This window comes from Cygnus atratus, chromosome 2 (genome assembly GCF_013377495.2).
Source record: "Cygnus atratus isolate AKBS03 ecotype Queensland, Australia chromosome 2, CAtr_DNAZoo_HiC_assembly, whole genome shotgun sequence".
In the NCBI taxonomy this organism is placed as follows: Eukaryota; Metazoa; Chordata; class Aves; order Anseriformes; family Anatidae; genus Cygnus; species Cygnus atratus.
In genome coordinates, this window is record NC_066363.1 from 136,879,349 (window position 1) to 136,906,902 (window position 27,554).

Consider the following 27,554-nt stretch of genomic DNA (forward strand, 5'->3'; position numbering starts at 1 on the left):
TTTTTCCATGATACATTCATATTGATGTTCAGCAAAATGTTTTTTCAGGAACTTCAGCATAGGCAGAGGAAATCTGGCTTCCCTTAAAGTCTCTCTTGCCTCTTCTGTAATTGTTCAGTGCCAGAAATACACGACGGTTCACATGAACTTACAAAATGCTTTTTCCCTCGGATATACCAAGCCTCCCTTGGGATCACTGGGAGCAGATGACACCGCCTTTGAGCTGGCAGATGAGGGCGAGACAGGACTTCAGGTAGCAGGAATGTTCACAGAGCAGTAATCAGAATGCAGAGGAAGAAACGTGAGTGTTTTTAGCTTCTCCATTTTAAAGCATGGGGTAGTGGGCATTCTGTTTTTAAAGCACATCCTTCTGGTGCCTCTGACAAAGGCTGCAGCTGCCGAGGTTGTTTCCTGCTGAACGAGCCAGACGCAGGCTCCTCTGCTTCCAGGCCGCACCCCGGAGCAGAGGCATGAAGTGGCTCTCGCTTTCCCTGCCCCTTTCCTCCCTGGAGCAGAGGGATGTGGCCCTTTCCCAGCCCCGAGGCGACCTGCAGGAGGGCAGGTGGCTGCTGGAGGGGATGTTTGTGGAGCACAGCAGCATTTATGGAAGATTTCTTTTCCCCTACGCTCTAAATTTAGCATCCTTGCTATTTTTACCCCAGTTCAGTGTCCTCAATTCTTCTCGTTGTGATTTAATACCTACTTTATGTTTTTGCAAGATACTAGTGGAATGCAGTGCTCTGGAACACGGAGAAGATCAGGAGAGAAGAAAAGATTATGAAGTTATGAGGTGCTTTGTTTTTTATTATTTCTTCAAAAAGCGCCAGACTTGAAAAACGCATTTGTGAAGTGGGTTTAAACCGAGAGAATTTTCTTCCGTCCTCCCACACGAGCGTTAGAAATCTCATTTGTGCTGCATGAACGCTGATATTTCCAAGTCAGCATCAAAGTTCCTGAGGCTAAGCGAGGAGATGATTTAGCACATTTTCCCTGATTGCAGCTTGTTGTGATCGCGTCTTTCCTCCACCGGTTATTTTGCCTCCCTGTTTCCTTCGGTGTCCTCAGACTAACTCTTCTGGGCAAGCGTTGTAATTCTTATCTTAACTAGCACGCCGCAGCAGGTCTCTTGCTGCTACCTGTCTTTACCTGCTTCTGGCAAGAAGGTCGGTTATCTATCCCTTCTGAGAGGCACCTCCAAACAAACCAGCCAGAAATGCTTCTGCCACTCGCTTGGGATGAGGAGCAGTTGAGCCCTGCCTGGCCACGCTGAGTTGTGCGGCGATGTGACTTCGGTAATCTCTTCAGAATAAAGAAATCCCCCCCAGTTGGTGGCACCAGTGACAGCCTGTGGTATTTGCATGCATTAAAGCAGGAGTATGGCTTTGGCTGAGCCCTCGGGGCCTGAGGCTCTGTCTGGGAAGGGCTCTGGATGAGACGAGCTCTGGGGGTTGCCAAGGGAGCCAGAGTTAAGTCCTGGAGCTGGGGATTCGGGGCTGGCGTGAAGTGTCAGCCTGTGCAGCGTGGCTGCTGGAAAATGACTGGTAAGTCCGGAGTCAGCTGGTTTAAGGAAAATGCTGTCGGGAGTCCCCAAGGCGTGCAGAGAAACCATTCATGTTTAATGTACTTTTTGCTGCCATGCAGATGAACTAACACAGCGCTCGAATGTCTCCTAATGATGAAAGTCTGCCATGGAGCTATTAAGGTTCGGTTCTGAGGGAAAGGGAAATAATTTGGCAAAGAGAGAGACTTTATGGCTGCAGCAAATATATCTACCGTGGAGCACATTTGTGCTGTCACAGATTATTACTGAACCATCCAGAAAAGTGACAAATGCTCTGCCAGAAAGAGCTGTAGTCCCTCTAAAGTTGTCTGGGACCTTTTTTGTGTCTTGGGTTGGGAATAAATAAAGGAATTTATTTAAATAGATAAACTGATCACAAGTGCATTAAAATTACCCAGATAGAGAAACTTTGAGCAGTAGTAACTGATACATTGTGAAATAGTAGTTGTGCTTGTTACTGTAGTTTGAAGCTTTTCTAATTTTATTGCTGAAGCCTCCTAGAAGCTGACTGCTGATGAGAAGGCTTGGGTGCTGTTTTTGTTAATCTCACTGTGGGACTCTTCTTTCTCTTGCAGGTAGAATATAAATTCTATAATATATATTAGAGGTATAATAGGTAGAATATAAATTCTACCTGCAGGAGAAAGAAGAGCTTGGTCAGGTGTGCCTTGAATTCTTAGATCTCTCTTCTGGTCGTAGTATGACAGTAGCACAAATAATAACCGGTATGTTATTCATCAGAAAACAGGTTAATATTTTCTTTTAGGTTTGGCTGTCTCTCTGGTATACAAAGTTTCCAAGCAGTGTGAGGCGAGATGCTTTTCTGTGGGTTACCCCCAACCCCAGCAGAGGGGGTCTGTGTCAAGGGTACACAATCCGGTAAAATATTAAAGGCTGATTGGAGTAACACTTTTCCCTGACCCTGCTCTCGCTTCAGGCATTTGGCATTGGGAACAGGCCAAGGGAAGTAAGGGGGATTGCAGGGTCAACCAAAACAGCAGAAGGGAAGCTGGGAATTGCGACCAGGCTTCCAGAGTCTTGGTCTTGGTCACCATTTGCAGTGTAAAAGTACTTCTGATGATTTTTCTGTGAAAATTAAGAAGGTAGGATTTTTTTCACGTTGCTTTAAATTTAGTTACTGTTAGAAGTCACTGCAGAAGCAATGCTCCTGGCTTGCAGGTGTGGATTATGTTTAACCACCTTGTAAGAAAGGATAGCCAGAAGTGCAGAGTGAAAATCGTTCGCTGCAATTACTGTCTTGTCTTGGTACATAACCAGCATGCTTATTTCTTCTAGTTTCCATGTAATCTTTTATTTAAGTAAGTACATCTTCAGAGCCTTTCAACTTCATCCTCAAAATAATACTTTAACACTTTGATGTTCTCGCTCTCTCTTCAGGGATGATTCTGTCCCAGAGGAAAATATTTGGAGGGGTATCCTCTCGGTGATTTTCTTCTTTCTAATCATCAGTGTTCTAGCCTTTCCCAATGGTGAGTAAGGTCCATACATCATTTTTTGCAGCGTGTGAATTTGCCTTTATTGCCACTACATTTATTTTGATTAAAGTGCCACTTTTAAATGTAATTTTTCTCTACTCTCCTGAATTCCCTTATGTTAAGGGACAGTATAAAAATGGGTTGCAGTCACGCTGAGTGGAGATAACAGTGAAGTGCCAGTTATTTATAGCTTGTCTGTACCTAACAAGGAAGTCGGGTTTTCAAAATCGGCGTCCACATTTGCAGGTGCACAGCTGCAGCTCAGACTGCGAAATAGTGATGCTGCCAGATCCTTCAGTAATGTTTCAAAACACGCTGCCTCCGTGTGTTTTAACAGAAGTGTAATTCTGCAGTAATTGTGAGACGTAACGCGTAAATCACCTGGTGGTGGTTAGGAACCCTCTACATCACATTACAGTGTAAAACCACAGTTGCTCAGTAGAGATTTAAGTCAGACAAAGATTTTGGAAATTGTATGGGGAGCAGAAAGTCCAAAGGGGGTAAAATCTGTGGGTGACACTTAGTTCTGCAGAGGAAATGCTGTCTTTCCTGGTTTTATTTATTTTAAATTTTTGCTCGTTGCTGTCAGCAAGAGCATAATTCTTGGGTCAATTCCAACCAGTCTTAGGATCGGCAGTGTTCAGAAATAAATGACCGGTGATTTTGCTCATGGCATGCTCCTGGGATGTATCTTTCTAATGTTTGAGCATTATTAATTGATGGCTTTCACAAAACGCTCCCTGAAAAACCAAGCGTCAGAGAAAAATGAACTCCATGCTTACAACTGTGAAAGAGCAATCCACAGCTTGCACTGAAAAAAATAATTCGCCGTATCTTGCTCCCTAACTGTACGTTTCATGTTTAGATGTTTCCTACTTTTTCCAGGCTCATCTTTTCTGCATTTTGCATTAACTCAGGTGTTTTTAATCTGATAAAGTCAGGTTAACCACTGGCTTTAAAGTAAATAATAGTGACACCGGTGAAGAGCACGGGTATCTTAGATGCTATTAGATGTAGGATACTTAGTTTGGAAGTTTTAGGAGGCCTGTTTGCTAACATTTCATGGTCATGTGAAGGCTGAGCACCATGTTTCTTTGCTAGCGTGCAAAAAGAGTGTGTTTGACTTCACTGAGAGCAAGCCGTGAGTTAGCTGTGGTCTAGAAAGCAGAGCAAGAGATTCTCAGCTGAGATATGGTATATGCTAAGCAATGGTATACTGCTGTTTTGGGAACAGCTCCCATTAAAATAATTGAATGTTATGTTTATGTCCTGCTAATCGGCAGTCTCTTTCCCCTCTCAAATGTGCTGCTACATTTTTAATTTTTTTAATATACAGGCAGGAGCCCCAAAGTTTTGGGTATGTTATACAGCTTGACAGAGAATGGTCCGTGCTTATGTCAAACTTCGGATGAGAAATGCCGTTCTTACTGTTTTCTAACAGGCTTTTTGTTTACCCTCCGCAGGACCTTTTACACGTCCCCACCCTGCAATATGGCGAATGGTTTTTGGTAAGTTTTAAGTTGTGTTTCTGACTCAGTGCTTCGGCAGGACCGACCATTTTTCTTTTCCGATGAATGGATTTGTCATGAAACATAATTTGTGTCAAACTTCTGTGGATAACTCTTCCCTCCCACTTCTGAGCTGTTGCTTATAATCTGTTCTTAATTATGTTTGGGAGCGTCATTGGAGTTTCTCTGTGGTGGGATGGTGTAAATTAAATCATCAGAAAAGGAGCATTCCCTCTGATTCTCTGTTTTAATCCTGTTTTGTCGATGTGTTTCCTAATTCCTCTACTGCCATCTCTTCCCAACTCAAAAAGTTTTTTTTATAGCTGCTGTATGAACTAGCTTACTTCTAACTAAATCCAGTTCAGTAGAGTGATTCTTTATCTGCAAAACATGCTATTTTTCTTAAACAGCAGAGTTGTACAGCTGAATATGCATTTATTAATATTCCTACTGTGTATTTTTTCATTTTTTTTTAATTTCAGCAAAATTGCTGTAAATATTAATTGTATTCATAGTTGGGAAAATAATTCTATTAACTACAGAAGTTACTGAGTGAAATCCTGCTCCTTAAACGTCTGAATTACATGGCAGGAACATAAACACTTTAAAAATAACTTAGAGTTCACAGAGCACAGCCTAAATGTTAAGCATATTTACAAAGAATTAGGTAGATTTGATTTCAAAGCTGGTCCTTTTCTTTTTAACGGGACTATGAATGTCCCTCTCTCCTGCCACTTCATAGAGCTAAAAATAAGTAGCTTCCCAAAGTAGCTGATTACTCATCTGTTGACATTGGGAGGATACTGCTGATTAGATAGTACTGGTTAAAGAATCCTGCTGCTTTTGAAGCTGGGGAAACACAGGTCCTACTGCTCGCTTCTGATTACAGCAAATGTAAATTAAAAGAGCTTGCCCAGTCAGAGCTTGACCCCCTGTATTTCTGGGGAAAAACTGCAAGGAAAAATGAGTGACATTTTCCCCTCTGTAATCCTGCTCCCTTTGGCATGACTTACTTAGCCATGCTAGAGGTCTCAGATCTGTACAGTCGATGAAAGGCAGGAATGGCACATCTTCAGCAGTTCAGGACGCACCCCCACCCACAGGCTGCACTTATTTTAGCAGTTTGGCGTCTGTTCACCTGATGCATTTTAGGGCTACACTGCAGAAGACAGTACAGACTCCCTGTACATGTGTGTGCACTTGAATGGAACTTTTCTAGCACATCTGGGGGTTAATAACGCTGCAGTTCTTCTTTTCATAATTGCTATAGTTTGTTTTGGATGGCAGATACGAAGTTTATTCACGTTAATTTTTCTACCCTCCATGACATCACTGCAGGACACAAGTTTGAGTGCTAGACTGTAGCATTGGTGTGTTTATGTGCCTCTTCCAAATGTGGTCTTAGATATCTGTGAGCTTGTGAGTAGTACAAAGATACGTTCCCAAAAGCAGCTTCATCTATCTACAGATCTACACCTAGGACCCTTCTTAACTTCATACAAGTTTTGATTTTTTTTTTTTGTAAAATCTGTACTCTGACGTTGGGAGGAGAGAGGAGGTAGTCTCAAATGCAATGGTGTTTCTTAATTTATAATGGTATGAAAGCATATCATCATCTTTACCTTCAAAAGCTTCAAACAGCAAATTTTCCAACTCGCAAAAGTAACTCGAGCATGCCAGTCCTCCAGTGTATATTTGTAACCACTCTTTGTTGTCAGATTAGTAAATTGATCTTGGTGCTGAAATCTGCATTTAGGCTTGGAGGCTAGCATTAATGAGACCAACAATACTTAAAGTAAAGGCAAAAAGCCAATCCAGTCCTGTGGTCCTGATGTCTCTCTTACTACAGAGCTTCCTGATCTCAGACTTGTGTTACTCGTGCCCAAACTGTCTGGACTGATTCTTTTTCGACTGGGTTGATAGGGCTGAGCACGTATCGTATCACAAGAAGCAGGAGATAATACGAAAGACGGAGTGCTCAAAGGTTACCGCCTGCCTTGTTTCTTAAGCTTCTTTGCTTGTAGCCGCTGTAGGTAGGAAACTTAATTGTGCAAAGTGGGCATGTGCTGAGTAACAGTTTGAAAGCTTTTTGGACCTTCTGTGTCCAAAATTTTTTTTGTGAATGTGATTCTAAAGCGGAGTCTTTTGGCAGGTCTCAGCGTGCTTTATTTTCTGTTCCTGGTGTTCGTGCTCTTCCTTAACTTTGAGCAGGTAAAAGCAGTGATGTACTGGCTGGATCCTAATCTTCGGTACGCCACAAGGGAAGCAGATATTATGGTATGTATCCTCGGCACCTTATTGGACATTTTGGCTACTTTAGGTATGTTTCGCGTGAGCGGGAAGGGATAAATCTGAATTTACTGGCATGTGCAATGCAAGGTTGTGCCTGTACTTGATAGAGTCAACGAGCCTTTTGTGTCAACTGCTATTTAGTGACATTGAAATCAGTTGGTGTGAAAAACAGTCTTCTGGGAGAGCAGATTCAAGAAAGGGGGAGAAAAAAAAAATAAAAAAAAATTGGCTGCACAACAACGACTGGGAGAGGGGAGCGCGAAGCAGCCCTGCAGACCCCAAGGCCACTGCAGAAGGAGGGCAGGAGGTGCTCCGGGCACAGAGCAGAAGTTCCCCTGTGGCGAGGCCCCTGGTGGGACGTTTTACAGGACGTGCAGTGGTGGTGGTGAGGCACGGGCAGCCTGCTGTTAGGGCGCCGGGAGGACACGTTCCTAAATGGAGCCTGAGCATGGGCGGTGGTGGTGTTGCTGAGCAACAAAAGGGAGCTGACACGAAGAGTCTGCTGGTAAGCCAGGCTCACCTGGCTCTCCTGTCATTTAAGCTAGAAATAAATTCAAGTCGGGGGAGGACTAGTATTACTGCTGGCACAGAACCACAGTACAGCAGATTTCCTGCTGGTAGCAGCAGCGGAAACTTCTGAACTACTGATCCTGATAACTGTCATCTAAAGAAAGTTGGAGTAAATTTTTGAATTGCAATGATAATGGAGGCTGCAGTTTGGTCTCTTGTTCTGGCAAAGTTGCTTGAGTATAAAAGAAAGTTAAACGCATGTCATTGTATGACTGGCAGAGTGGCAGCTGAAAAGATGATGTATGGGGTGGGGGGGTCCTAGTAAAAATAAAAGCAAAAATGTTTTTTTCTCTTTTCATATATATACCAGGCGAGAGTCCTGAAAAAGAAGCTTACTTTTAAAGTATAACCTTAATTGTGTCCAGTCATCACAGAATTTCAGATACCATGGCATAACTAGGAGCCTGTACCTTCCTTTGTATGTTGAGTGCTTCTTGTGCTTTTGCTCAGGAAGAGAAATACAACGGCTTTAAGACTTACTTGTGCATGTAGATCAAGGTACCAAAATGACTTCGATTCAGAGTTCCCTGAGATTTGATCCTGGATGTTTTTCTTTATATGTGTGTGAGGGAAAAGAAGCAGAAATGAGGATAGCAACTCTAGTGTGTGTGTGTGGATTTGTCCAACACCCTGCCAAGCTGTTTCCAGTTGTGCTTGGAATGCAGCATATAAACCAGTTTCAGATCCCTTTGGGTACTTGCACTAAAGCTGCAGCTTTACCATCCTTAGGACAGGTGAAACACCTTTCTCTGAATGATAACAGCACTGGCATCTGCAAAAAGCAGTATCACGCTTTCACGTCAGGGAGCACCGCCAACAGGGGATACTTACAGTTCCATGGTGGGACCGATCTGCCTCTTGACAGGGAACGTGAGAGATGGGAGGAGTATTTGTGTGAAATTCTGCATTCTTGTCTTTATGGAGACCAGGATTTAATCATTTCTCTACCATCCCTTTTTCAACTTGATCACGGTTCATTTGTGCAGGGTTAGCAATAGTTCTGGCCTGAGGGAGAAGCCTTTCTCAATTCAACAGCTCTGAGCAGTGCTGTGTTGTTACCTGCAGATGGCAATGTATATTTTAGGAGAGTTGGAGAGCAGAGGGTTCTGTATGTGTGCATTTCCAGTTGGGGGTAGTTCAGTTTGTGCCCGGTGACAGACAGACAACCCCTCAGATTCAGCTTCCTGGTAGAATCCTGATTTATTTATCTATTTCAAGCGGGCAGTGATTTCTAGCTCTTGCTGTACAACGTGATCAGAGAACACATTTCCTTTGATATTGGTGACTGAAATATTAATCGATATTCTTAAGGAATCGACCGCTCATCTATAACAACTGTTGCCAGTTCACTTTGATTTATTTCTTCCCCCTCTTCATCCCTATGACCTTCTCAATATGAATGTGTCCTTGGAAATTGAGAAAAGTAAAGCAATAAGGATACTCAAGTGAACATTGAGATCAATATCTTGACATCACAAACTGGTGAGGATTAGTTATTGATGAGCACTTCTGAACCCCAGACGTCACGAAGGTGGGGAAAGGTAGTTATGTCAAATCAAAACCCCAAAAGAAAAGCAAATAACTGTTTTCTGGAGTACTGTTGTTTGCTGTTGTTATTATTGATTTCACTGCTTCTGCTGTTCCTCTATCACGTGAGAAATACATGCTCCACTAAGCACCGATGTCTACGTTATCTCCCTTTAAATTAGAGCTGTACTGTGATGACCTTGAGTCTCGGTCTCACAAGTTTTCCTGCAGAGTTCAGGAGAAGAAGGGGGTATATTTTAATATCTTTATGATTTCAGGCTTGTTGCACTGGGTAGAAAGGAATTCCCTCGTTCTAGTGTTTCTGCAGCTGCCGGTAATTGAAGTTCTGTTTGTTTATATCTTTTATCTTTAACAGGAGTATGCTGTGAACTGCCATGTTATCACTTGGGAGAGAATCCTCAGCCACTTTGATATATTTGCTTTTGGGCATTTCTGGGGCTGGGCTATGAAGGCTTTGCTGATCCGCAGCTACGGGCTGTGCTGGACTATTAGCATCACCTGGGAGCTCACGGAGGTAGGTCACCCGTTTATCTCAAGCGTAAGAAAACACGTGAGCCTTTAATTGTTCCGGGGGAGAAGGTGAATGTTCCTAGAAGGATGACTCACTAGCTCTCAGTACAGATCTATATTTTAAGCCTTATAAACCAGGTGCAGAGCAATTAGTTGGGTTGCACTAGTGGAGAACAGCAAGCTGAGCTTTAGGTAAGTTGGGCAGGTGGTGGTTTACCTGAGTAGAAGGGAATTCTTGGCCAGCATATTGATGCCATCCATACTTCGTATTTCTGCTGTAATAGGTGCCAACCCTCATATTATTTCAGGTGCTGATTTGTACACCCTGGTTTTGAGCAGTTATTCTCCGTTTTCACCTTGCGGTACCTGTCGTCAACTGTCATGATTCCCTTACTCCAAATATAATGGCATTTAAACATTTTGTATGGTTTATACACCATAAAAATGTTTAAATACTGCACAGTGAAAAGGAGTTGAGGGATCCCCAAGGGAAGTGAGAGGACCCGAGGGGAGAAGTCTATATGAAAGAGCAGGATATCACGCAGCGTGCTGTTTTCTGTTATGAGGCCTGAGGGCGTAACCACTTGTTTAGTTAAGTCATACCCCACAAGCCTCATTTATTCACGTTCACTGACATAAAAATGAGGTTTTTATTGGACCAGGATTTAAATTAGTTCACACCCATTGTAGTCCTCTGTACCATGGTTTGGGGGACCATTGACTTATTTTTGTTATCCAGCTTTACCATGATTCTCCCAAGCATGTGTTTAAGTCAGTTAAAATAGGATTTAGAAGTGTCAAAAGTTATTTAAAAAAAAAAAAACAAACTACAGATACCTAACTTGATTTAGTCAATTGACTATTGCTTGGGCTGCCGATCTTTATTGGTAGATCTGTTTTGAGCGTTCAAGCTGATTAATTAGAATATGCGTCACCAAAAATGCAAGGATGTGTTTTTATAAAAAAAAAAAAAAAGTTTCATGATATTCTTTGATGGGACAATTCAGAGAAAAAAAAATCCACTTTTTATCAGCTTTGAGGGCAGTGTAGTTTAACCTGTTGTACTTAAAATACCGAATGTAAATATAAACACGTGAAATTAACCTTTAAAGCTAGTTTTCTGTAGAGCTTACCTTCTTGACAATGCTTGGCTTATCTGACAGTGCATTTATAATTCAGAAATATAGATAAGGATCTAGTTGTCTGAAATTAAATTTTGGGGTTTGAAAATATTGGTGCCATGAACTCATATCCAAAAAATGTTTTGTTCTGTGGCATTCAAGGATACGCTGTTTTTTAAGCAGTTTTTTGAAACTGTTTTAAGCTCAGAATTTCACAAGTACCCATTCACAAAGAACAACTTTGGTAGTTATTGTACTCATTTTTCCCCTGGAAAAGAAGTTTAAATTGTGATTTGTTTCACACACTCTCTTATCGTTCAGTTGATCTTTACACAACCATCGCCTTCAACTTGACACCGCGTGGAGTGTCTAGTGTTCCCACTTGCTGAAAGGCAGATCATTGGGACAGACAATGTGTTGGGTAAGGTTCAACATATGGAGAGGTTATCACCACCCAAATGGATTTTTAATGAATTGGTTAATTCAGGAGAGTCATTAGAAACCTGCAGAAGTTATCAGGGCAGTTACATCGGGATTTAGCTGTGCATCTCCTGTTAGCATTAATGGATTTGAGCCGGCTCCCCATTCTGAAATGGGACACTTGGCTCACGCTGCTTACTATCGGATTAAAGCTGGGACGTGGGCAGGCCTTGGTCTCTTGTTCTGAGAAAGCAGCGAGCAGCTCCGAGACGGACTGCCCAACACCTGTGGGCTGTTCTTTGCTGCCTCACTACCTGTAACTTCTGGTGCCTTTGTCTGGATTATTGCATAGTGAGATTCATAGCCTGGTGTCCCTTTTTGTGTTAAATTTACTTAAAGCATGAAAGGGAAGCTGTTTGTAGCAAGATAACAAGCAGCACTGTATAGCTTAAGGCCTGAAGAGAAGTCAAATTTTCTTCTTTACAGGTTGAAATTCAATATAGTGTTGGCAAAGACAGCCAAGCTGCTTTGATACATTTTGCAAGAGTTTTCAAAGGGAGGGTCACTTGTCAACATCAGGCACTGTGGTTTATTTTAACTTGACCACTAGTCATTTTTGCTGTGTACCGAGAACATTCTTCTTGTTCCTTTTCACACATCTGATTTTGGGGGTATTTTATTTATGCATTCGTCAACAAAAGATACTCTGCCACAAAATCGTACCGATAATATTCCACAGACACACAAACCAAATTATGTATGTTCATTTACTGACAAAACTTGTGCCATGCTTATGGGAGGGTTATTTACTTACCTATGTGTTTTGTTAAGCAGCTGCATGAGTATTTCAAGGGGACAGCTTAACATGTGGCTCTGTCGAGTGCCAGTCCACAGCTAGATTTTTTTTCAGTCTCTAACTTCTGGGTTGCTCTGATTTTTTTTTCTAATTATTTTATTTTTCTCCCCTTGCAGAACAAATAATAAAATTATTTTCCTTTTAAAGGAGGATGAGAAGAGCTGAATCCATTTCTCAGTAAATTATGCTCGTATCTTGCCTCAACTGTGGCCATCTGGCCAATCGTCTTCCTCCACTCTAACAAAAGCTATCAAAATTATCTGTAACTACATTTAACTGCCTTACTGATGCCTCATAGTAGCCTTCAGTTAAGCTGAGGATTAAGTTCAGAAAGGAACTGATTGGTCTTATGTACTCTTACCCAAAGCCTTCCAAAGTTAGTGGAAGGAATCCCATCAAATTTCAGTGATTGTGGCTCATGTCCTTGAAGTATGGTGTGTACTGAAAAACTGACATTTGAATGTGTTCTTAAAAATGAGTTTGTATTAATTCTGTGCCGTTCCTCACCCAGAATCTTTTTGCTGTATTCTGTAGCTCTTCTTCATGCACCTTCTGCCTAACTTTGCTGAATGCTGGTGGGATCAAGTCATTTTGGACATCCTGCTTTGTAACGGGGGTGGCATCTGGTTGGGCATGGTAGTTTGTCGTTTCTTGGAGATGAGGACCTATCACTGGGCAAGCTTCAAGTAGGTCTAAATTAAAGCTTAATTAAATATTGTTTAATATTAAATTATTTGGAAAAGAGACCTTTGCATATGTAAAATGCGTGTAGTACAGAAATAACATGCAGTCTGCACATGCTAACAGTGCTGTAAATTTAAGTCTTAAAAATCAATTTGATATTAATATTACTTTAGAGCATATCTTTGTAAATATGACTATGTATATATTTTTTCTTTGCAATCTAAGTTACAAGTATTGATGCCAAATGGGGGGGGAGCAAAGCTATTTGCATTTTTCAGTTTATCTTTTTTCACGAATAAAACTTTGAGGAAGGCAATGAACAAAGCTAATTGTAATTGCTTTTCTCCTTATACAATGTTTGTAAACTCTAGATTTGGGTTTGGCTTGATGAGACAGTGTGGCAGTCTGTCAGTATGAAAAAGGAATCAGGCTGGTTGTACCTGTGTTGTGAATTACCTTACCCCGCTGCTGACCCTCTAAAATAAATGAAGTATTTGCAAAATAAAGTAGCATTTGCTGTATAAAAGGGCAACAGCTTGTGGCTGAGTAGGCTCCAGTTCTTAGCTCTCCCACTGTGGTTTCTTCTGTAGTTTTTGCCCACCTTCTTCCCTGCCAGTAGGTGACCAGCATTGTTACCTGCACTTACCAGTGGTATAGATGAAACAGGGTTAAGCACAATGAGTTGCCAAAGGACAGTGCAACTTGAATCAATATCAGAGATGTTAATGCCTTGGGTTAATATCAGAGACGGAAAAGGAGCTTAAACCTTGACTTCCAGATTTGTACCCTGCGTGGACTTCTGTGCTGCTTTCTTCTTTTACTCCCAAGTTCGTTCATTGCTCTGAGAACCATCCAGCCTTCAGCCTCAATTCAGTTTTCCCACATTTCAGTTCAGGCAGAATAATGAGCATTACAGTTGATGTTCCCTCTGATTTTGGAGACCTTACTGAGAATTAAAACAGATAGCAGAATATCTTTGGCAGAACTAGTTTTTACTATTCTTGTGGGATATTTTTCTTGTAGACTTTTTGGACCTTTAATGTGAGGAGGAACTGCAGAGAATGAGAAGCTTTTGCTTATGCCCTTTTGTTTTCTTTTCCCTTTTTTGATGAATAAACAGGGATCTTAAAGATTAGAATATTTCCCCCCCGTCCTGCCCCCCTTAACCTCTTTAACCTTAGATTCCACTAGCCTAAGAGAACATAAATATTACAAAAATGAAATCTGAATCTTTTTTTTTTTCCCCAGAAGGGCCAAGGAAATAGATTGAAAGCTGACTTCTAACCCAGAAATCTCTGGATTTTTTTCTTAGAATTCCCTGTCCTTTGGGTGGTGTTGCTCATCTGAATTGTTACCAAAAGCAATAACCATAACTCATCTGACAGATGAACCTCCATTCACATCCCCTTTCAAAAGGGAATTTAAAAATCTGTTAGCTTATGACAGTGCTACCACATTTCTCTGGAAGAGAGAGCATCTAAATATCAGAATAGCAAGGGCTGTGTGTGCTGTAAGCGCAGTATGCTTGACCCTGTGGAGCCAGCCTCTTAAGCATTTGGGTAACAAGTCTGACAGATCCCTGAAGGACTGATGTCTGTGAGCTCTGGAACAAGGAGGCATTGGGATAAGAGCAGTGGCAACATAGCCAAAGGAGAAATATCCTCTAGATTCTTCAAGGCATTTGGAGAACTGTAATCCTCATCTCTTTTTCCTTCGTGGAGAGAATGAGATGCATTTTTCAGGTAGTTACTGACTCAAGGTAGAGGTGGGTGGGCTTTCATAGCAGAATGTGTCCTGCCTGAAATGCTTAACAGATCACATTTCTCAGTTCCCCCTTGCCTGGTACACAGTTCTTTCTGTAAAGATCTTTGCTATCCAGCAAAAAAAGTGTGATAGTTCTGGAACCTCCGTAACATGGCTATTGCTCTTTTTTTTTTTTTCCTTGCCTCTTCCTTGTCTTTACTCCAGCCATTCTCTTTTTCTAGGGATATTCACACGACCACAGGGAAAATCAAAAGAGCTGTATTGCAGTTCACCCCAGCCAGCTGGACCTACGTCCGCTGGTTTGACCCTAAGTCTTCATTTCAAAGAGTGGCTGGAATCTACCTTTTCATGATCATTTGGCAGGTAAGAAATAAATTCTGTGAAATCAAAGCTGCCATCAGCTCAGTTACTTATTGGCTGTGTTCGGCTAAAAGATATTCTGATGCAATGTATGGCTGTCACTGAAATGCACAATTAAATGAATTGATCATACAAAGCTAGTCGGGGCATTGTTCACAGGAGTTACACGATAGTTCGGGAGTGTAATTACAGAATCTGTGGAAAAGGGGGAAAAAAACACAAACGTTACAGCTTGCTGCACTGGCCATCAGTTTACTCTTTGCAACTGATACAGTTTTAAAAACTGCCAGACAGGTGTTTTGTGTGTGTTTTTTTGTTTGTTTGTTTGTTTTTGTTTTTGTTTTTTTTTCTTTCCTATTAACTTTTGGATGGATCACTGATACTCACAATTCTGGCTGGGATCCAGCAAGACTCCATAATATGTCCCAATTGCTTGGTACGTAGTCAGGCAAATGCTGACAGAATTCACTAAAATAGATTGTTGTTGTTGTTAACTTGCCATATTTAATTTTTGAAAGGAGAACTAGAAGTGTTTAATGGTTTGTGGGTTTTTTTTTGGTTGGTTGGTTTCTGTTTTAAATAGATAAGATCTCTTGTACCCCTCTACAAAACTTGCCTCAGTTATTCGTACCTGATTTAGTATATGAAAGATGCCAGAAGCCTTCTGCAGTGCAAGTTAGTGTCTGGTCCAGATTTCATCAAAGAGACTAAATACTTTCATAGAGGTGTCTAGGGGAGAATTCCTTGTTTTAATTGTTCATTCCTTGCTTCTCCTAGGCACTTTAAATCCTCAGCCTAACAAGCAAGGCTATAGTGGAGCATTAAATAGTCCTTCTCTGTTTAAGTTACCGTATTAACCTTTGTGATTTTTCTGTAGTAATTCATTAAAAGTTATGCAAGTTGAACGCTACTAACTGTCTTTTTTTATTTTTATGTAGCTGACTGAGTTGAACACGTTCTTTTTGAAACATATCTTCGTGTTCCAAGCAAGCCACCCTTTAAGCTGGGGGAGAATTCTCTTCATAGGAATCATTACAGCACCCACTGTAAGGTAATTTTTTTTTCTTATGTTCAGAGTAACTTGACTTCTAGGGACCCAAGAACAATGTGTAATTTGTGAAAGACTACAGTGCTTTTCAAGAAATTCATGCTTTAGCCACCATGAAAAGCAAAAACAATCACCAGTTCTCAATAAAGTGTCTTTTCTGCCCAGTAAACTAGTAAGGTAAAATATATGTAACATCTGTGTTTCCATAGGGATGCAGAACCTCTCTGTTCCATCTTCTGTTTGTATAGCAGCTGCATACTTTATCCTTGAGGACTGAGTGCATGCAGAAATTTGAGTTGATGATTCAGATGCTTGCAAAACTGTAGATGAGGGGAAAATAGAGCTGCTGTTTTTTCTGAGTTCCTTATGTTGCTTGTCTACAGGAAATGTTAGCATGTTATAAGAGAAGATAGAACATTACCTTATTCTGAATAATAGAACAACATATATGCTGTGTTTACTCTTGTGTAGAAACTACCCTGCTTTTATTCATGCATGCTATTTCATATTGTCACAGGAAAAAAAAAGAGGACATAGCTGAATGTAGACAGAATTCACACTGTTTTGATGTTAAGAAACAAGGAATTTCCCATTCATGAGTAAAGCGATGTTACCTTGGACAGCTAAATAGCAGCCATGCGTTGTTTTATTCCTAAAATAGTGTTTTTTAAAGCTGGTAGTTGCTAAAGTTATGTGCGGTGATTTCACAGTGTTAATTAAATCACCTTAAACATCCTTTAATCTCCTAAATGAGTTTTCAGGTGTTTTATGGCACTTCACAGCCTGTAAAGATCTTTATTCTTAAACAATCCTTATGTTGTTTGATTATTAATGCTTGGCTTCCCCCTCTGTCAGCAGAAATCAGAGACTGGGGAAAGGAACTTTGTTCTCATTTATTTAGGGTTCTCCTCTCTTTTAAAAGAGAGGATTTTTAAATTCTCTTAAAAATTTAGGAGCTTAAAGAAAACAGAGCAGAATGGTCTTTAGACTGTTTACAAAGTAGTGAGAAAAGAAATACATGCCGGTTAGAGCGCTCACCCAGGATATGGGGTAGCCACGTTCGCTTACTTCCAAGATTCAAACCCACGTCTCTCAAGAAAGTGCAATTGTTAGCAAATTAAACAGAAACTGTGGAAAAAGTGGGGGATTTTCTAATTCTTCTAAGCTGTTGTGTGTTGCCTAAAGGAATTGCAGATTCAGTGGAGAGACAGGAGGCAAATATGTAGCTCTGCTAGCCTACTAGTTTGGGTACTTTCCCAGTCCTTGCTCTCAGGATTGTTTTCTGTGTTGTTTCAAGCTATTTGATCTATGTGATAATCTGTCCTGCTAGAATTGAAGCCATCTGGTAGACATCCAGCATGATTGCATGTGAATTCAAGCATCAGCACTTCATTTTCAGTACAGATCCATTTGTAACATAAACTAGATTTTAGACTTTTCGAAATGTAAATGTTCTGGGGACTTCCAGCATCGCTGAAGAATGTTCTTGTGTTTTCCTTCGCAGGCAATACTATGCCTACCTCACAGATACGCAGTGCAAGAGGGTGGGAACTCAGTGCTGGGTGTTCGGGTAAGTGTTCTTGCCGCGTACAAACCCAAAGCACTTGGAGAGGTATTAAGTGTGAATCCAGCACAGAAGCAGGCTTGAAACTAGATGAAGCCAGTTTCTGTCTTGTGGTGGTTTTAGTATAAATAACAGTAAAGAGAGATTTTTCTTCTTTTTGCAAGTTCAGAGGAAAGGAAAATTCTGGATTTAGAGGTAGAACATGAGAATTGATGGAATGAGTAAGAAGAAGAATAAAAGGAAGATCTAGAAACTGCTGGATAAAGCTAGCCTCCTTCAAAGTAGCATTGGCCTTGCTGCCTGTATTCTCAGTCAGGTGAGAAGGATAAAGGTTTTGCACCTACTGCTTTCCGGTCACTAGAGTAACATTTACCAGGCTGTCAAGGTGGGCATTGCTGCTATTTGAGGAATCACAACAAAAGACGGTGAAACAAGCCACAGTTCTCAAAAATTTCTATTCTGCTCTTAAAGAGGGAAAAGAATAACACTCTGAACAGTGGTTGCCTTGACTACGATCTCCTTCAACATGACCTTTAAATGAAGAGTTTGCAAGACTGCTTCTGGTGAGAACTTCCTTCTCTAGATGGCTTGACTAAAATGCAACCTTCTGGAAACCAGAAGCGTATGCTGTTGTGGTGTTGTAAAAGCTCGCAAACAAACAACACAGTAATGTCCCTCTGGTTCATGACTTGGAAGCTTACAAACGGGCAAGCATAAAAGATCCTAAATCAAGTCTTATGGAAAAAAATATATGTCAATTTTAAGAAACTATTAAAGAAGCTCATTTCTGATGGCAGTGATTTTAAATGAAAACAGGCATTTCATTCTCATTGTCAAGATTAGTGTATGTCTTATCTCCAGTTGTCTAAATCATTTTTGTGCTTAATAGAAGCAGCTGTTGCTTAAATTAGCATAGCATTTCAATGAGCCATAAAATGCTCAAATCTAGTTTAGATACAGTGCTCTGGCAAACTGCCCCTCACCTTTATTGTTGGTCTCAGGGATGTCCCAGCATTTAAGGAAGTGCTGAACTGTCAGGCTTGTGTTCAGGGACACTACATCACCATTAGCAATACCCATTTTTCAACAGTTAGTTGAGATGAGAGCAGAGCATGCTGCAATGTAATTGAAGGGATTTCTACTCTTGCTTTAAATGTACCCTGGAGAACATGACACATGTCTCCGTGGGTTTGGAAAGACTTAAATATTCACCTCTTTCACTGAGATTCCGCCTTCCTGGATGAATCTATTACTGTCTTCAACTCATGATCATAACATCCAGTGGATATTCAAAAGGTAGTAACTTTCTGTTCTTGTTTAGTTTTACTGGTGCTGAGTAGGAGTTAGTAATGTGTTCTGTAAGCCTAAATCCCCTCGCCTCAAAACATGCGTTGTGATTACTAAAGAGAGACTGCAACTTACATAGTCCTTAAAAAGGCATTGGCTTTTTTTAATGATCATTACAGAGTAACCTGTCTTTCTGGATTTGGTATGGATGTTGCTTGAAGATGAAGGTAACTTATCAATCAAACAGTTAATATGACTACTTAATTTACAATTAAAATCAAATAAACTTGCTCTGTTTGTGCGTAAACATCTTAGTAGCGACAGAGCAACTGAATTAACATTTCAGAGATTCACATTTAAATATAGATGTTTTACTGAAATATGTATTTAAATGATTTAGGAATTGAGAGGTTTGTAGGGAAAAGAAGAAATGAGGCAATCTCAGTCTTATAAAAGTCTTATAAGCTCAGTCTTATAAAAGATGCATTTTAAACTATTTTATAATTTGGGGGGGGGGGTGGAGGAATTTTCAAAGTTTGTGCTCTGAAGGAAGAAAGATACGCTCCCTATTTCATCCAAGAGAAATAATGTCAACATATTCTTTTACAAGATGAAGGGAAATGTAATTCTGAATGTTTGCTTTCTGACTCAAATCATTGAGGATTGATTACAGCAACTATCAGCCTTTGTTCAAAGCTCTCACTGAACACGTTCGTATACTAAGTCAGAAAATAGATATTCAAATAAATTTTTGTGATTGCATATCTGCAGTCTGATCTAATTGTGGAAAGTGTGCACAGTGCAAGTATTCTTCGTGCTGCTTGTTGCTGTAATCTGCTGGAAAAAACAGAGCACTGCCAGGAGCTGGTGGAAGCTTTGGATTCATATCCCCTTCATTCCACCCCAAGCAGCAGAGAGGGCTCCATAGCTTTGAGCCTAACAAGATGTAAATACCTGGTGATGAGAGGGAGATGGAGCTTGGTTTTATTCTTACAGTGCTGAATAGGAGAGTAAATATAGCAATTTTTCCTCTCAATTTCTCCATAAATCCTCTAATATTATAGCATGGACCTGAGTTTACACATAAACCAGAGCAAACGTGTGGGCTCTCAGAGAACGTGGAATACTGTTTCAAGTTGTTTTTCTCGTTAAAATACTGAGGTGAGCAAAGTAACCTATTTAGAATTGTAGTAAATTTGTGTCCTGCAGAGAAATATCCAAAGCGTAGTTCTAGTTCACCCAACAGGGAGTCTATTGGTCGTTCAGCATGCAAAAGACATTTATATCTGGTGAGGGCTGAAGTACAGTGGTACGTATAAACAGAAATTCTCTGCTATTGGCATACGTTCCTGCTTGTTCCTTGGACAGAGGCTTGTGGAATTGTGGACTACTAGCTTAGCACTTTCTGTGGGCTGTTTATGCTGAAGAAAAATAAAGAATGAAAAATACATTTTCCAAAGACTTTGAGTTAATGCTGTTGTTGGGGAGATGCGTGCTCACTAGAGAGTAGTGCTTGTTTAGAGCTGACCGTCCTGAGTCTGGGTTGTGGACACGAGAGTTAAGTCCTTTGTGTTTGTAACCACTTTTTTCCTTCCCTTTCTCTTTTATTTACTCACAGGGTTATTGCTTTCCTTGAAGCTATTGTGTGCATAAAGTTTGGACAGGATCTTTTTTCCAAAACACAAATACTGTATGTTGTGTTTTGGCTTCTCTGCGTGGTAAGTGAGATTTCTCATGTGAAACATAAGGCACAGCAAAGGCATTGAAAGCATCTAAACAGCTTCCTCTCTGGAACATTGGCAGCAGGGGATCGTTGTGAGGGAATGCTGGGGAAGGACTTTGTGCATGTCCTAGGAAGAGCAAATGTGAGATCATTTAGAACGTACTCTGAAGGGACAAGAATAACTCTCTTTCTCAGTTCTTGACCTAGTAGAATGTAGCCACTTAACCAGTACTTAACAAAGAAACAAACTGTGGTTATAGAACTTCTCTTTGTGAGAGAAAATGACAGCTCAGTTGAGGATAATTTGGGAGCTCCTTCCGATGGTGCCCTCTGGAAGAGAACAGGAGGAGTTAATGAATAGCATTAATAAGTAATGCATGTTGCTTCACACTGAAGTCTTACAACTGCATAAGCCCTGCTTTATCAGGAAAATCGTTTTCACTCAGCCTGCAACTTTCTGTGCTTCAGTGTGATGACTGCAAATGCAGCATGAAATGCCCATTTTACAACAGTAAACACACGTTAGTCTTGCCCGACTTGTAACTCTGATGCCAAACGCATTTTAATGAAAAATAAGGCATTTCTACTGGGCTGTGACAGATAAATGCTGCTCCCTTCTGACTGGGAATGCAGTTTGAACAGGTGATAGGAAGTTGGAATTTATTGTTCTGTTATTTAGCTTGATTATTTTATTCCAAAAACTTCAGAGTTTTTATTCCAAAACTTCAGAAGTACTGAATTGCTTCCTCTGTCAGATCACCACAAAACCAAAAATGAAACCCAACCTGAAGTATGGAGCAGGGAGGAGGAGAATTGTTTTTCTCCCAGACTGATTATTCTGGTAACATACCTACAAATGCTTACTAACTGCCCTTTTGTGGTGACTATGCAGGATGAGGACAAAAATCATAGTGACAGTGGATCCTGCATGTATGGGAGTGATCATATGCATTCTTATGGTCCCACTGAAAACTGGTCTGTATGCCTCAGGGTAGCAGAATGTACGCGTATCCTAAAGTTGGAGCACAAGTTTTAATTGCTGTGAAAAAAGATGCAGAGAGAAACAGAGCATGGAAGTCTCCAGATGTGGAATCTCCAGGAATTCAAAGACCTTAAACCAGCTAGGAATTTGGAAAAAAAAAAATTACAATTTTTTTTCTCTCCTTCCTTGTTTAGGCCTTTACAACTTTCCTGTGTTTGTATGGAATGGTTTGGTACGCAGAATACTACGGCCACCGAGAAAAGGTACTTTACTGGGAAACCTGTTCTTGTTTTATACCAGAGTTAAACGACAAAGCTACTAGATGTTAGGATTCTTTAACAGAGCTAACATACGTCGGGGAGAGGGGGATGGTTTGGAGTCTAGCTGAAGTCAATAGAAAGAACTCTGAATTCAGTGAGCCTTGGACAGATCCCAGCTTAACGCTGTGGTTTCTAAAGAATGCTGTCCTCTTGGATACTCAAAACGAGGCTGTAATTTTGGCAAAGCATTCAGGGATGAATGGTCAGCTAATGTTCCCATTGTACAGGTGGAATGCTAGGGGAATATTAAGAACGCTTGGTTACACAACAGATCACCTGGCAAGTGGTGAATTCTTACTGTGCCATCTGTGTTGTACCTCTTAACTATGAAGGGAAACGTCCTAAGTGCTGGTTGTATGCTTTACCAGGACTTCTGCCACAGTTTCCATCTACAAGTCTGTGCTGGTCTCAAGAACCAGCATCCCAATGACGTGTCCCTCTTGTTTTTTGCAGACCTTATCAGAAAGTGAAGACAGCCCATACAGTCCAGATGCTTCCTGGCTTCATTCTAAATTCAGCAGAGGTATCGACACTTTTACATGCGTGTTCTTAAAGTGGGAGCATTATTGCTTAGCATTAGGAAATGAGGCTTGCGAAACTTACCTTGGAGACAGCTGGACTTCCTTAAACATCCCTGCAGGAGCCATGCACATAAATCATCTACAAAGCTATTTGGTTTTACTGCCTTTTTTTCTTCCAACTCTTAGAAATGTATTTATCTTTTCGTGGAGCAGTTTCTTTTTTCTCCTGCTATTCCAGATCATTCTTGCATTCTTGTAGGTTTAGGACATTATATATTTCATAAGTGTCCCGGATGGGTTTTCTACCTAAACATTGCATGTTTGAGTTTAAATATGAGTACGAATTATACTTTTATTCCTCCTTTTTAAGAAAGTAAAGTATGTGCCCTGGAGCTTATGTTCTTGCTGACACTTGCCTAGTTAGTGCAGTGCTGATAGTCATAAACAGCTTCTTCTGTACTTAAAGGCAGCCCACCTCTCTAACTACTTCTCCCTACACTAGAGGTCAGTTACTTTACTCTTTCTTTTACTCTTTAGTGTGGGCTTATTGAAAAAAATCAAGCTTCACATCTGGAAGTGACCTGTCAGAGCTCACGCTCCAGATGTGTTAGTATCATTAAAATATTTCTTATTTATCATATACTTGAAAAGCACCTACAACTGAGCTTTTTTATATACCAAATGTGGTTTCTCTAGATGCAGATATTAACTTATTCTCAGTTTAGTGCATCTGTGGACTTCTATATGGAGAAAAATTGCTTGCACTCGAAAAGTCTCGCCTTTATACATGCTGGAGAAATCTAGCCAAGCAAATATTTGTTCTCTGACTTTATCAGTTTCTTCGTTAATTGCAAACTTCAGCCTCTTCCATGGTTTCCTCTTGGAGTCTTGTTTCAGTTCCCATTGTCTCCCTTTGCTTTCTCAGAGTCAAACACTGCCTGTCAAGAAAGACTGAATCTGTGACTCCAGTTTCATAGTTCTTCTATTCTGATAGTAATAAAACTTCTGCCAGTAACAAAAGTGTAGAGATTTGAATTATTGATGTCATCTCAAAATAGAAGATGCTTCACCGCTATATTCTGCTATGAGAAACTTCTAAAATTTCTTGTAAGAGGAAGAATTTTACAGGTCTTAAATTTGTTTTCATTCTTTTTTTTAATTAGGCCACTAGATGGAGTACGAGTACCAGTCAGTTTGTATTAGCTTGAATTATTCCATACTGTAAATGCTGTAGCTCCAGAAAGCCTTCACTGTCTTTCAAACAAGAAATTTGTCAATGTCAAATAGCCAAAAAGTGTTTATTTCTCAGCAGGTGCTGACAATAGCCCACCGAAACATACGGTCAATAGTGAAAGCCATTCATCTCGAAGGAGGAATCGGCACTCCAAATCAAAAGTAACAAATGGAATTGGCAAGAAATAAGAAAGGTGTCTGAAGATACTCTCCGATGTGATTAGAGATGACAAAGAAAATCAGACCTGGTTCTGAGTTTCCAAATGGAAGATTGATTTTTTTTTATTATTTTTTTTTTTTAATTTTAAATTTAAAAAAAAGGTGTTGAAGAAAAGGATGGTCAAGGTGGAGCCACCGGTGTAGTGCAACTCATCGCCTGCTGATACTTGCCATTCACTGATTTAAACCTAGTTTCTTCAGCATGTGGCAGCAGAAGCTAATGAAGAGTATGCTGGAAAGAAAAATAATTTTGTCATAGCAGGTACACCCTGTTCTGTGTTCAGGTGTTACAAGTGCATTTTAGTATCATAGCTGAGGACATAAACATGAAGGTTAGTAAACTGATAATCAGTTTGCATGGTTGATTGGATTGTTCTGTTTCACTGTGTTTTTGTTGTTTTCTAGACGAGTATGCAATCCTTTGACTAAAAGCCACTGCCCATCTTTCTCGCAACTAAACTTTTCTATACGGCAGTTAGTAAATATTTAAAATGTCCATACGCGTAGACGGCTGCTTGCTTTTATTTAAAGACTCTACAGACCTGGTGACAGTGGTTTTACCAGCTGAGTAATGGGTCCAGGTTTCTTGTAAATGATGTGAAATTGACCTTCAAATACTGTTCTTTTTGTTCTGTATTGTCCTTCTGCTTGACTGTTACATATTCTATTTCTTTGAACGTTTTAAAATCCTTGTATAAAAACCTGTTGCAAAATAGAGAGGGCCGTGCCTCCTGCCCTCAGAGACAGATATCTCATTTAGTTGGTTTTTCTTCTTTACTGCAGCGTTTTGCATCTTCAAGTGCAAGTCTGCCATTCTTTCAGCTGTGTCACATTGCGTTCAGTGTTCCTTCCTGCTCCCCTTTAATTTGCCTCTGCCTCAGCTGGAACCAAGAAATCCCAGCTTCTTCAGACTGAAAGCAGAAACTGCTTTGAAGGCTCTGGTGCCCTACCAAGCCTGATGATAAGGCAGGGTTGTGGTGTTTTTTTTGTTTGTTTGTTTGTTTTTGTTTTGTTTTGTTTTTTTTCTGGAGCCGAGTTGCTTACTACTTCCGTAAACATAATTATTTGTGAAGACTTGCTGTAGTCTTTTGGTGTCTGAGAGCTAGCAAGATATTACTGTGATACACTGCCTTGGTTTGTGCTTCCTATCACGCAGTTGGACACCCAACAGCAAAGTGACTCTTTCATGCAGATTTTTTTTTCTTTTTTTTGGGGGGGGAGGAGGAGGGGTTTGAAATATTAAATCCAATGTCTGGTAACGTAGATAATGCTCCAGGTGTGACCATAATGATTAAATCAAGAGCAATCTGCTCCTGTGTTAAGTTTTCAAAATGTTTTTGTGCCAATTAAATTTGGGGGTTGCTAGAGGTAGGTAGCTTAGGTAAGGGTAATACCCTTAGCCACTAGTCTTCAGAAGAACCTGGGATTTTCTTTTTCTATTAGTAAGTTACTTTGATTTGCCACAGAGTAACTACTAAAGAAAATGCAGCAGAGACTTTATACAAGTGTATGATACTGTAAATAGGAGGAAAAAAAAAAAGTATCCTGTGTAATCCATGAATTCCTGTGTGCCACAGATGATCGACATTTTCAATGCACTTAACTGTTGCTGCTGAACTCCTCAAAGGCCCCTTGTTCCCCACCCCCCTTTTCAATCAAGTAAGTGTACAACTTCAGAGGTGACACAGTGGAAGCTGCTAGATCAGCATTGCTACGGTGACATTAAATGTTACGTGGGAAAAAACGATAGGAAGACTTTCAGGCTTTCCTGCAACTACTTGGTTTTCATTCATATTAGCAGATCCATGTATTATCGTCTCTCTCTCTTTATTTGTGGTGTGCTGCATATTGATGAATGTAGATTTCTTTGGATATTCAGCTCGTTACTTTATTTTCTTGGTTAATAAGTCAGTCTGTGTAAGACTGAAGAATGGCATTGTAAATTTTCTATTGATCCAATACCAAAGCAAGAGGTTGGAAGCTGAATGGTTTCGATACAGTAAGTACTGTGGTTGTGCAAGGCGAGAGCCGGTTTTGTACTTGCAAGGTGTATGCACACCAGCTGTATCTACAACGCTTCCGTGTGCAAGCAGATGCTGAGGTACACCATCTAGTTGCCTGTGGGGACAAGCACACCTTTTGTAACTGCAGACCTTGGTGCTTACGCTGCTGCACTGCACCCTAAAAACTGAAAAGGCAAATACGAAGTGTTGTCTTGTTGGAAGCTGACTTCTCTATGCTGTTACAACAGCGCTGGCCTTGAAGAAATGTTGTTTGACAACATCTTTTTAAATATTTCCCATGATTTTTTGTTTGTTTGTTTTTGCTACTCTGAAAGAGGGAGGGCTAGGGTGAGGGGAAACAACTAAACTCTTCAAGTGCTGCTTGGAAAATGGTATTTCCTGTCCTCTGTCAACAGTTCTGCCTGGAATTCACACGTGTTCTCACAAGTCCTCTGCTGACTGACAACTGTACTTTCAGCTCCATCGTCTTTGGATGTGAGCTTTGCACTAGCAGGCTTTGGAAAGGTGCTTTTGATCACTTCTGTAAACTTCAAGTGATCCCAGTTTTATCATTTTACTACGCTATTGCTGAATTTGGTATGTGTGCGACACCTACAATGACAAATCACCGAGCTGTTTAGCAACAAGCGTCCGTGTATGAAATCTGCTGCTTGAACAGTATTTTGTAATAGTCACAGATGCACTGTCCTGTTTTTAACTACTTATTCTGCCTCAACATCTCCTCCTTACTCTCCTGCTTCCGATGTTCTTTCTCTGTCCTCTGGCGATCTCCCCTGCTGCCGGTGAGAGATCTGAGTTGGCCCCCCAGAGGCTGTCCATCAGCGATGTCAGTCATTGAAGGGAGGCTAATTCGGGGCAGCAGGGCATAAGCAAAGGGTTGTGGCAAGAATTTATGTAGTGGACTAAATAAAAACAAAGTTTTAAGGTGCAAGCATGAAGTGAACCAGTGCCAGCCTGGAGTATTGGATTCCAGTACTAAAGTTGCTGTATAGATCATGTACAGCATCCAATTAAATAGTGGGAGTGTAATTTCAACCAGCGCTTTTGTTACTCTTCTGTGAAGATGATCGTTTATTGTTCCATCTGTTAAAACTTTTAATATTTTTTACCATGTTATCGCAAGAGGACACAGATGTTACCATGTATTTAATAGTTTTGAATAGAGTTGCTCTGTATTGATTGCAAAGTATTGTATTTTGCAATAACTCAGTAAATCAACCCATGTCACCCGTGTCTGTGTGTCTGTCTGTACTTGCAAGGCATAGGAGAAGATTACATACTTTAGAAGTTATTACGTACCTTTAGAAGTTATTTTATTGTACGTAATTGCACGCTGACAAATGTAGCAGTTCCTGCGCAGCAATTTATTATTTCAGTGCAACAGATCTGATAATACAAACAGCTGTATGCCTTCTGGAGCTTCTGTAGCATATAGGATAAACCTTGTCTTAAACAATCCCGTTATTCTTTTTGGATTTGTTTTACTACTGGACGAGAGAACTTGAGTTGCGAGATGGCCTCCAGACAGATCTTCAAAGGAGAAACGAGACTTCCTGTGGAAGAACAGTGAGAGAGGCTGCTAGCAAGTAAACTTGTGCCAGCATAATGGTGTCATCGAGTATCAAAAATACTCTGCTTTGGCTTACGCTGCTGCCATAGTTTCCATAACAGCAGTTTGTTGTTGTTTTTGTATATATATATAAAAAAAAAACTGATTGTGAGCTGCTGATTGCTCCTCTTCTGTTAGCATTAGCCTGATGTCTGGTGTGCAAAGGCTTTCCCTTTTTTCCTCAGTTCCTTCTCTCTACAGGCAGTGAATACTTGTTGGGAAAGACTTCAACATAACTTATCTTCTTGAATGCTAATTTACATAGAGAGCCAATAAATTCTGAGGCTGTAGTGACACGTGGAAGTTTTTTCAACCTCTGAGGACAGCAAAGAGG

At 40.5% G+C, this 27,554-nt stretch overlaps 1 protein-coding gene across 6 annotated transcripts in view; it reads left to right on the forward strand.

Annotated features, from left to right (window-relative positions):
- PTDSS1 (phosphatidylserine synthase 1) overlaps window positions 1-26,843 on the forward strand; it is a 29,030-nt gene extending 2,187 nt beyond the window's left edge. Inside the window, exons 2-15 of one of the 6 annotated variants that reach the window (XR_007707801.1) lie at window positions 2,960-3,051; window positions 4,521-4,565; window positions 6,718-6,842; window positions 9,331-9,489; window positions 12,417-12,568; window positions 14,552-14,693; window positions 15,629-15,741; window positions 17,243-17,308; window positions 20,208-20,307; window positions 21,489-21,557; window positions 22,068-22,137; window positions 23,445-23,919; window positions 25,165-25,246; window positions 26,007-26,843. Coding sequence is in view for 4 of the 6 variants with exons in the window: in XM_035546153.2 (XP_035402046.1) it covers window positions 2,960-3,051; window positions 4,521-4,565; window positions 6,718-6,842; window positions 9,331-9,489; window positions 12,417-12,568; window positions 14,552-14,693; window positions 15,629-15,741; window positions 17,243-17,308; window positions 20,208-20,307; window positions 21,489-21,557; window positions 22,068-22,137; window positions 23,445-23,557 (1,246 nt within the window). In the remaining 2 variants the exon portion in view is untranslated. Of the gene's footprint in view, window positions 1-2,959; window positions 3,052-4,520; window positions 4,566-6,717; window positions 6,843-9,330; window positions 9,490-12,416; window positions 12,569-14,551; window positions 14,694-15,628; window positions 15,742-17,242; window positions 17,309-20,207; window positions 20,308-21,488; window positions 21,558-22,067; window positions 22,138-23,444 lie in introns of all 6 variants that reach the window. The other 5 variants (XR_007707802.1, XM_035546153.2, XM_035546154.2 and 2 more) reach the window with 5 other exon arrangements.
- Window positions 26,844-27,554: the final 711 nt, after the last annotated feature.